This window comes from Octopus bimaculoides, chromosome 28 (genome assembly GCF_046866305.1).
Source record: "Octopus bimaculoides isolate indiv1 chromosome 28, ASM4686630v1, whole genome shotgun sequence".
Classification (NCBI taxonomy): Eukaryota; Metazoa; Mollusca; class Cephalopoda; order Octopoda; family Octopodidae; genus Octopus; species Octopus bimaculoides.
The window spans coordinates 1337397-1349896 of NC_142955.1; the positions used below are offsets into that span (position 1 = coordinate 1337397).

Below are 12500 nucleotides of genomic sequence, written 5' to 3' on the forward strand. Positions count from 1 at the left end.
TTTGTTCGGCTCGAGGCTACAGTAGAAGACACTTGCCCAAGGTGCCACGCAGTGGGACTGAACCCAGAACACATATTTGGTAAGGAAGCTACTTACCACACAGCCACTCCTGTGCCTATATATATATATATATATATATATATACATACACACACACACACACAACACACAGACATATATCACTGTATCAGTCAACCTGTTGAATGTTGTTACACATCACTTGTCACAATACGTTTCCAAATTCTTTCTTGATTGCTCCTTTTATTTTTCCATGTTGCCTCCTTCAATCACGAATATTTTTTTTTTTTTTTTTTTGAGAAACCTTTTCTGACTTCTTGTCTCTCACTTCAACAAATGCACAGATCCTCCAGTTAGTCTGTGACCTTTGGTGACCTGCCTGGCCCAGCAGAATCCATGCTTTCGGTATTTTGCAGTCACACAGTTTGCTCTCGTCTCGCTTTTACGAATAGCTCGTTTCAGATGTGCTCACACTTTGATATTCCGAACCATGGATCATTTCATGGCCCTTCACATCATAGCCAACTGATGTTCGTCCCTCTTCATGACAGCAGCAGCAGTATTAGTAGTAGTAGCAGTAATACTAGTAGTAGTAGTAGTAGTAATAGTTGTAGTATTACATATGTATGTATGTATTAGTATTATGTATGTGTGCATGAATGTGTATATGTATATATATCTTATGGTGGTGCTCCCGCATGGTCATGTTCAAATGCTTGAAACAAGTAAAACAATATATATGTGTGTATTAGTATTATGTATTTGTGCATTTATGTATATAGATGTGTGTGTATATATATATATATATATATATATATATATATGTATGCGTATGTATGTGTATACATACATATGTATGTATATCTCTATATATGTGTGTGTGTGTTTACATAAGTAAGTACATACATGGTGTGAAGTGCACTGTGACCAGCAATGTATAACAACATCTGATAGTCTAGTTAATCATGTGAGCAAGTGATATATATATATATATATATATATATATATAGCCTGGTGTAACCACCTGGTGTAGCCATCTGGTTTCACCAGTCCTCAGTCGAATTGTCCAACCCATGCTAGCATGGAAAGCGGATGTTAAATGATGATGATGACAACACATAGGGGGGAACGAATGCTTTAAGTTTCATTCACAAAAAAATCGGAAAAAGATCCATGAAAGGAAAATGGCTGCAATATACACTTGTATACACCTGGAATATACCTGGAATACACTGGCATACACTTGGAATACACTAGTACACACAAGGTAAATCCATAACATTGATATGGCATAGTTCGGGAGGTAGAAGCACGCCACCACAGGAAAAACCTGGCAACCAGAGAAGAGAGGAAGGAAGAAACAATGCAAATTTTCCTTAACAACTGTTTCAAGAATAGATGAGTAATTGATGCAGTTCTCTAAAAGCTGACTGCATCCAACATTTTAGAGGCACTCTATTCCATTGTGTTGCGTTAGTATACAAATGTAAGGTGGTGAGCTAGTAATATTGTTAGAATGACAGGCAGAACGCTTCGTGTTCTTCCATTTGTCTTTACACTCTGAATTCAATTTCTGTCAATGTCGGATTTACCTTTCATCCCTTTGGGCGTGGTGATATGAAGCAGAAGTTGCATACTGAGTCCATGCTATCGACTAGACCCCCCCCCCCACTCCAAAAAGAATTTCAGGCCTTGTGCCTGTAATAGAATGTATAAATTCTTTTCTTCAATCTTTCACTTGTTTTAGTCAATTTACTGCGGCCATGCTGGAGCACCGCCTTTCAGTCAAACAAATCGACCCCAGGACTTATTCTTTGTAATCCTAGTACTCATTCTATCGGTCTCTTTTGCCGCTAAGTTACAAGGACGTAAACACACCAGCATCAGTTGTCAAGCGATGTTGGAGGGACAAACACAGACACACAAACATATACACACATGTATATATATATATATATATATATATATATATATATATACGCATATATACATATATACGACGGGATTCTTTCAGTTTCCATCTACCAAATCCACTCACAAGGCTTTGGTCAGCCCAAGGCTATAGTAGAAGACAATTGCCCAAGGTGCCATGCAACAGGACTGAACCCAGAACCATGTGGTTGGGAAGCAAGCTTCTTATCACACAACCACGCCTGCACCTATAAATATATATATATACATATATATGTACACACACAAGGGGCTTCTTTCAGTTTCCGTCTACCAAATCCACTGACAAGGCTTTGGTCGGCCTGGGGTTATAGTAGAAGACACTTGCCCAAGGTGCCACACAGTGGGAGTGAACCCAGAACCATGTGGTTGGGACACAAGCTTCTCACCACATGGCCACGACTGCACCTATGGTAGAAAGGAACTTTATAACTCAAATTTCAGTAGAATAGGTTTTATCATAGCACCTCACTATAGATATTCATTACACGACAACCACCAACGATTCAAATATAGCCTACTGCTTCATGGGGTCACGTAAGGGATCTCATTTAATTTGCTTCATGGATGACATCATGTATTTCGTTCGAATTATCTTACAGCCTTTCTTCCTTTTTGTTTTTTGTCGGTCCCTAATTTTAGGTAACACCCTCCAATTTCCAATGGCGGCCCCACTCTATGCCCCCTACAAAACCCTGCCCTCTCCCTCCCACCGCCCATCATTCTTCTCTTGCTCTCTATTCACCCTGCTGGCATCAAACTAACGCCCCCTTTCATCTTTTTCATTACATACAAATATATATATTTATATACTCACACACATATATATACATTCATATATACACACTTAAACAGATGTGTATGTGCGTATATGAGTGTGTGTATATATATATATATATATATATATATATATATATACATACATATATGTGTGTATATATATATACATATATTATTTCATGTCCTTTTGTATATCTATATATGTTTGTGTATGTACATATATATGTATGTGTGCGTATATATATATATATATATATGCACACACACACTCATATGCATGTATAAATATATACACATATGCATATTATATATATACATACATAACATCACATATAAACCATCCTACATGTGTATGTGTGTGTATAAATATATATAAATATATATATATACATATATATGTATACATATATATATATACATATAAATATATATACATATATATATGTATACATATATATATATATATATACATATATATACACATATATATATACATATATATATGTATACATATATATATACACACATATATATATACACATATATATATATATACACATATATATATATATACACATATATATACACACATATATATATATATACACATATATATATACACATATATATACACATATATATATATACATATATATGTGTATATATATATATACATACGCATGATCAATGTAACATACATACACCCATGAACCCCAAACGCACTCACAAAGACGACAGTCACCATAGTAACTCGTTATAAGATTGTTTATCGTCTCTGGTCATTTCCAGCATCCACCGTGGCTTCGAACTCTTCACAAAGCAGTATGAACAGTTCCCCTAACGGAACGCCACCAATAAACCGAGCTATAATGTCTAGCCCCTTCACAGTGCTCTCGGCCAGGCATGAACATGCCTTCACCCACATCCACCCACAAGGACCTCAGGTATGAATGGCATCCACCCAAAACCACATACACACACACACACACACATATATAAATAAATATACACACACTGACTGGCCAATTGACAGATAAATTTTTGTACACCCATATACAATAGCACACATATTGATGTATGTGTGTGTGTGTATATATATATGTACATACATACATATATGCATACACACACACACACATATATATATATGTATATACACATATATATATATATATATACATACATTACATATATGTGTGTACATATATATATATATATATATATGTATATATACATGTGTGTGCATACATACATATATGTGTGCACATATATATGTGCATGTGTTTACATATATATATATGTATATATACATATATGTGTGTACATATACATATATGTGTGTACATATATATATGTACAGGTATATATGTTTATATATGTACATACTCCTACACACTATATACACTTATATATACACATACATATACACACGCACATATATACACTTATACACACACACACACATATATATACATACACACACATCCATCCAGCAACAGACTCACATATATGCCTACACTTACTTCTCTGCATACACATATACATATGCGCACACACACACTGACTGATTCACAACAGACTACGACTAATACAACCACCACCAAACACTACTTCTACTACTACTACTACTACTACTACTAATAATAATAATAATAATAATACTAAAACTGACACCATTGTCATCATAAATCACATCAGAGCTACCATTACTATCGATACTACTACCACCACCACCACTAACATCACCACTGCCCATTGCCATCCTCCTCTTCCACCTCCTCATCGTCATCATCATCCTCATCAGCACTGTGAACCTCATTGTCATGATCATCAGATCTACTACCACTACTACTGCTGCTATCATCGTCATCATTACCATGTGAGTGTTTAACCCCGGGTCACCTTTGACCAAGCAGTCTTAAGATCAAAGAGATTCTGAATCCATCTAATACCATCTAATATCAAGTATCCTTTTTTTTTTTTTTTTAAAGACACTAATGTGCAATTTGGGAAAGATTTGGCTGCTATTTCTACCAGGTCTAGCTACCATGCAGAGGTTTCCCTCACTGGCTCATACATACACACAGAAGACAGGAGGACATGATTTGAGGGAGATTTGGCTGCTATTTCTGCCAGATTGAGCTACCATGTAGAGGTCTCCCTCATTGGCTCATACACACATGAGATAGTAAGGTGTAATTTGAGGGAGATTTGGCTGCTATTTCTAACAGGTCTAGCTACTATGTAGAGGTCTCTCTCGTTGGCTCATACACACATGAGATAGTAAGGTGTAATTTAAGGGAGATTTGGCTGCTATTTCTAACAGGTCTAGCTACCATGTAGAGGTCTCCCTCATTGGCTCATACATACATAGGGAGTGATTTAAGAGATTTGCTTTCTCTTTTTAGCACAGAAAAGCGTATGGTATGATTTGAGGGAGATTTAGCTGCTATTTCAACCAGGTCGAGTTATAATGCAGAGATCTCCCTCATTGGATTCATGCATACGTAAGACAGTAAAGTGTGATTAGAGGGATATGTTGTTGCTATTTCTAACAGGTCTGAAAACAAAAGATAAATGAAGGAACAACAAGCAGATGTGTTAGTTTAATGCTCAGGAAAAATGGAAAAGTCTTTGATGTTTTGAGCATATGCTCTTTGTCAGAAAGAATGTTAGTTTTTGATTATCTCACCCCCATTAAAAACTGGGTTATCTCCCCACTAAAAAAATTGGGTTAATGTGGCGACAAGAGATTGGATTAAAAGAGTTAGATCCCTTTGATTCAATAGTTCAACACATTGTTGACTTTTAGCCTCCACAATAGGAATGGTATGGTTTGTTATAAAAATGTTATCAGATTCACTAAAATGTTTAATTTTTTTCAGTTTTCATGTTTATTAATTAATTTTTTTTTTCTTATAAGTACCAGTCCTATTCCAGTAATAAGTAATTCAGCCCGTAGCCTAAACAATAATTAGCCAGAGATGATTTTTTTAAATGAGAATATCTGAAATAAACCTGACTGATCTCACAAACAAGAATACTAAAAATGAACCTGACCGCTCTCAAAAATTAAGGGGGAGAAAAACCGGAAAAATAATCCAGAATCCTTGTCCAGTGCCAGATCGATCTCAGAATCTAATCAGTTTGTGCCAGTTACGAGGCCAAACATCCCTGACGGTTTCATCAGAATCCATCCAGTGGTTCTTGAGATATCTTGTCCAAGGAGAAATAAACAAACAAACACGACTGAAAACAATACCTCCGCTTTCGCTAAGGTAGAGGTAATGATAATAACAACTGCTGTCATCAACCACGACATGATCTTTCAGCTCGTTGTCATCACCATCATTAACAGTGTCACCATCATAGAGATATTAAGTTTTACCATCATCAGTCTCTTTATAATTATGATCGTAATCATTGTCCTCTATAACAGGGGTTTTCAAGCTTTTTGACTTGCGGACCCCTTTTTATCTTTGTTGACGATATTTTCTGTTTGGACGACACTAATTTTCAAATAACTGGAGTCCGTTGTTCTATTGATAACGACAAATAACTGACCGTGTGTAAAAATACACCGACACGATCTAAAGCAGGGGTTTTCAAACTTTTTGACTTGCAGGCCCCTTTATATTTCAGGCTTTACCTTAGCGACCCCCTTATAAACGCTTACGAAATTTATACATAAATGTTTGCTTAATATAACATATTTTTACATTTATTTCTTTAACAGTATTTAACAAATAGGTTTATTGTCAATGAAAAGATTTCAATTAAAAAACATATATAAAATCAAATTGCCCATAAAAAGTACTTGCTGTCCACGGACCCCGTGGTCCGTGGACCACAGTTTGAAAACCCCTGCTCTATAATACTCAGAATCCATACTTTCATCACCATCATCTCCATTGCCACCATAAGTCATACCAGCCAACCAACCAACCAACTGACAAACTAGCTAGCCAGCAAACTAAACAGACCCTTCTGTCCCTACCACCCAAGCCACTATGACCCTATCTGCAACCCTAATTTGAATGCTAGGGTATTACTATCTATATGTCAATACACTAAGGCCAAATGTTTGATGCTGTCATGTGGTTAATAGAAGGGTGTGGCAAAAAAAGGGAGAGAGGAGTGTTAGTGGTGAGAGCTAGGAGAAAGGGAATGCTATTGATTAATCATCATCATCATCATCATTTAACATCCGCTTTCCATGCTGGCATGGGTTGGACGATTTGACTGAGGACTGCGCTCTCTGAGTACTCTTATTATAAGGAAAATGAATTTCATTTTCATAATTAGTGTACAAAACTTAATCCATAAACCAAATTTGAAAACAATTGGAACAAAATTGTAAACAGTGACAAAAACCACAAAGATCCCTTCGGGCCTTTTTGCCTATCGTATAACAGTTTATCACTGGCGTTTCTTCCGGTTTGTTGCATTAAAATTCTGCCGTGGTCAGCTTCACCTTTCATCCTTTCGAAATCTATAAAATAGGTATCATTTGGTCACTGGGGTCAATGTAATTGACAAGACTTCACCCTTTTAATTTCACGCCTTGTGTTCATATTAGAATTATTTTTCTTTTTGATTCAGGATTTGTTGGAACTTCTGATGTCTTGAATGTACAGTGGGCTTGTTACAGGCAACCAATGGTGCCATGCTGTCTGTTCTTTTCAATTATTTAATCTTTTGCTCATGATTCTTGGTGTTCCTAGGAGGCAAACCTTCTGTAACAACACTGCTGGATACTCATTATTATTATTATTATGAAGACAGCAAGCTGGCAGAATCATTACCACGCTGGACGAGATGCTTAGCAGTATTTCGTCTGCCACTACATTCTGAGTTTAAATTCTGCTGAGTTCGATTTGACCTCTCATTCTTTTGGGGGGGGGGGTCGATAAATTAAGTACCAGTTGCATACTGAGATCGGTCTAATCAAGTGGACCCCTCCCCCAAATTTGAGGCTTTGTACTTCCAGTAGAAAGGATTTATTATTATTATTATTATTATTATTATTAAGGCATTGAGCTGGCAGAATTGTTGGTATGTTGGATGAAATGGTTAGCAGTACTTCACCCATCGCTACATTTTTAAGTTCAAATTTCACCGAGGTGGACTTTGCCTTTCATCCTTTCAGGATCAATTAAATAAGTACCAATGAAACACTGGGGGTCAATATGATCGACGGGTCCCCTCCCCAAAGATTTCAGGCTTTCTGTCTCTAGCAGAAAGGTTCATTATTATTATTATTATTATTCTTTTCTACTCTAGACAAGGCCTGAAATTTGGGGGGAAGTGGGGGGAGGGGGCAGTCGATTAGACCGACCCCAGTATGCAACTGGTACTTAATTTATCAACCCCGAAAAGATGAAAGGCAAAGTCGACCTTGGTGAAATTTGAGCTCAGAACATGAAGACAGATGAAATACCGCTAAGCGAGTTTCTTAACCACACAGCCATGTATCACAATGTCATCTTTCAAAGAATTAGTAGTAACTGTATGTGTGTGTGTGTGTGTGTGTGTGTGTATGTGTATATATATATATATATATATATATATAGGCTGCATGATAAAATACTTGTTTCCCAACCACATGGTTCTGGATTCAGTCTCACTGCCTGGCACCTTCAGCAAGTATTTTCTAGTTCTACTATGATAGGGCCAACCAAAGTCTTGTGAGTGAATTTGGTAGTTGGAAACTGAAAGAAGCCTGTCATATATATAGTTCTAAAATCTTTAAACAAGATATAAGTAATAACTATAGTAGACGGTAACATTTTCTTTGCCACTATAACACGGCTGTTGTTACCATATATATCTTGTTTAGAGATTTTAAAACTAGCTATTTTGCTCATTATGAGATCAGTGACTGTCTGCCACATTTTTGTTTGTGCATTATGAGTAGGGTCGATTGACTGCCATCTCCAGCAGGCAGGTATCCAGTACCGATGATGGGTAAAGACCCAGAAACCTTGGTCTACTGGTCTTGCCAAGCAGGAGAGAAGTCGTTTGCTCCCTTACTCACAATATATTGGACACAGGTTGTGTGTCATTAACCAGCTGGAAATGTTACTATATATATATATAAGGCAAATAAGAAAATGGAGAGGATAAACAATCAACAAACATCAGCCTGTAAACAGTCAACTATATCCATTTATTAATTGTTTACAATCATATGTGTAAGTGATCCAAGTAAACAAATGAAATAAGCCAATAAATACGTAAATAAGTATATAAATAGAGATAAACGAATAAGAATAGATAAGTGTACAAATACTAAAATCTTACAGCTGTTTCTACCATGGGGCTGCCAAATCTTCCAAGTTATCCTCATCAGACCACTGATAGACAGGGATGAACAAAAATTGGACAGGGATTGGACAATCTATATATATGTGTATATATATATAGGCGCAGGAGTAGCGGTGTGGTAAGTAGCTTGCTTACCAACCACATGGTTCCAGGTTCAGTCCCACTGCATGGCACCTTGAGCAAGTGTCTTCTACTACAGCCTCGGGCCGACCAAAGCCTTGTGAGTGGATTTGGTAGACGGAAACTGAAAGAAGCCCGTCGTATATATGTATATATATGTATGTATGTATGTATGTATGTGTGTGTGTGTATGTATGTTTGTGTGTCTATGTTTGTCCCCCCAACATCGCTTGACAAGAGACCGATAGAATAAGTACTAGGCTTCCAAAGAATAAATCCTGGGGTCGATTTCCTCAACTAAAAAGGCGATGCTCCAGCATGGTCACAGTCAAATGACTGAAACAAGTAAAAGAGTAAAGAGTATATGTCTATATCTGTGTGCATGTGTGTGTGTACTCATGTGTTTGTACCTGTGCTTGTCTCTCCACTGCCATTTGACAACTGGTGTTGGTGTATTTACATACCTGCAACTTAGCAGCACAGCAAACGAAACTGATAGGATAAGTACCAGGGTTTACAAGAAAAGAAACAAAAAAAAAGAACACCCGGGGGTCAATTTGTTCAACTATAACCCTTCAAGGTGGTGCCCAAGCATGGCCGCAGTCAAGTGACAAACAAAAGTCAAAAAATATACATATCGTTGCTATTATGCAAAAGTGTTGTAAGTCCAAAACGTTGCTTTTTCAGAAAATCAAAGAATATTTTCACCATTCCATTTCTTCTTACATTAACAACAGTTGCAGCTTAACAATAATAATACTTTGTTGGGTGCATAGAATCCTAACTCCATGCACGAATGATATTTTCAGTCAGAAATATTTTTTCAAAACTGTCGTATGTGAGACTTACAACACTTCTAAAAAATGCTAAACCATTGTCCTACACTTCAACAATTTTCATATCTTGGCAGCTAGAGATACGATAGTTTGACCAAGCAAAATTAAGTATTGAAGAAAATGCATTTGGTGACATTTGGACATACCACAATTTACCATAATAGCAGTGATATATATGTATGTATGCATGTGTATGCCTATGTGTGTGTATGGGGAGAGTTGACTCAATATTGTTTGTTACAAAATGATTTTATTTTTCGACCAGCTTTTTTTTTCTCACCACAGTAATTACATGTCTCCTCTCAGTTAAATGCTTTACAGAATCATGACAGTTTTGCGGATAAACACATCTTTTCAGACTATCTCTCTCTTTCCCTATATATATATATATATATATATATATATATACATACATAGGCGTAGGAGTGGCTGTGTGGTAAGTAGCTTGCTTACCAACCACATGGTCCCGGGTTCAGTCCCATTGCGTGGCATCTTGAGAAAGTGTTTTCTACTATAGTCTCGGGCCGACCAAAGCCTTGTGAGTGAATGTGGTAGACGGAAACTGAAAGAAGCCTATCGTGTATATGTGTATATATATATATATATATATATATATATATATATATATATATATATATATAGATATGTGTGTGTGTGTGTGTGTGTTTGTATGTCTGTGTTTGTCCCTCCAACATCGCTTGACAACCGATGCTGGTGTGTTTACGTCCCCGTAACTTAGCGGTTTGGCAAAAGGGGCCGATAGAATAAATACTAGGCTTCCAAAGAATAAGTCCTGGGGTCAATTTGCTCGACTCAAGGCGGTGCTCCAGCATGGCCACAGTCAAAAGACTGAAACAAGTAAAAGAGTAAATACATACATATACAAACATATGTATGTATTTGTGTTTGAAAAACAAAGGCACAAACAAACGGGAAACAGACGCAGAAGATGACCAAACCTTCATCAGTTATCAGCCAGAGGGTGAAAAGCAATTTCGTCCTTAGTGATAATATTATTGGTGGCCACCCTCGGGCCAATAACATGTGAATCTGATGACCTTGTTTGTCCATTTATGTTTTTAACTTATTTAATGGTACACCACATACAGTTATTTTTGTTTACATGTATGTATGTATGTATGTATATATATATATATACACACACATATATGTTTGTGTGTGTATATATATATATATATATATATATATATATATATATATATATATATATATGTGAGTAAAAATAAATACAAAAAAGGGTTTTGTATGATCGTGTATAGAGGAATATATTTTATTTAAAAGAGTTCCAACTCTGTCTGTTTTTTATGTTTTATTTATATTCTTGTAAAATTAATGTGGGATATAGAATATGGAATATATAATATATAATATAAAAATAGATGGTACAATGAAATGAAGTATTGAATGTCTTATTGAATATATGGAATATGTCTTATTGAATATATGAAATACTGAGTGTTCAATATAAAGAATTAAATATAATGGCGAATATGTATTTTCATACCTTGTGGTATTCATCAAGGCCTTCGTCTGAGAGACTAAATATATATATATATGTATATATGTGTGTATATATATATGTATGTATATATTTTTATATATATATATTTATCTAAATATGTATATATATATGTGTATATATGTATATATATTATATATATATATATCCGTATGTGTGTGTATGTATACATATATATTCTTATGTGTGTATTTTTTAAATATTTTTATATCACATCCTCACTCAACACAAGCACTCAGTATCCGTCTCACTATGAAACATTCTTACACTATATAAATAGATGCTTATACTCACACTCATCTTTACTCAAAACACTTCACTCTCTCTCAAATCCTATCATACACTCACTCACATCTTCATAATCAATCAACCGATGTTACACTACTATTTATACAAGTAAACCTTCACTCATCCTCACACTCAGATCTTTACTCACACTCACATCCTCTCATACCCACTTCCTCATAACCATTCAACAACTGTTAACCCATACTTTATAAATGCAAACTTTCACCCTCACTCACTCTGATCTTCACTCATGCTCACCCTCACTCACACATCCTCCCTCACAACAAATATTAACCTGCTCAATGTAATTGCACACTTTCACTCACTTTCATCCACGCTCACACTCACCCACATTCACTCTCACTCACCCTCATAACTAATGTTAAGTTGCTCAATGTAAACGAAGACTTTCACTTTCACTCTCACTCACCTCTCTTAAATAATGTTAACCCACTCAATATGAGTGCCATCTTGCTCTCTTTTACCCTTACACTCACAATCTTAATCTGATCAATATGAATGCAAACTTTCACTCTCGCTCACTCACCCTTACTCACACTTACACTCACCATCACTCAAACTCACTTGCACAGCCTCTCTCCCTCAACTTAACCTGCTCAATATAAATGCAAACATAATCT

The 12500-nt window shown here is 36.0% G+C and overlaps 1 protein-coding gene across 2 annotated transcripts in view; it reads left to right on the forward strand.

The window, feature by feature from the left end:
- The window catches only part of LOC106878133 (uncharacterized), a 40297-nt gene that overhangs the window by 26362 nt on the left and 1435 nt on the right, over nt 1-12500 (forward strand). For both annotated transcript variants that reach the window (XM_089343976.1, XM_089343977.1), the window contains one exon: nt 3538-3692. In XM_089343976.1, the coding sequence (XP_089200102.1) occupies nt 3538-3692 (155 nt within the window). The remainder of the gene's footprint in view (nt 1-3537; nt 3693-12500) is intronic.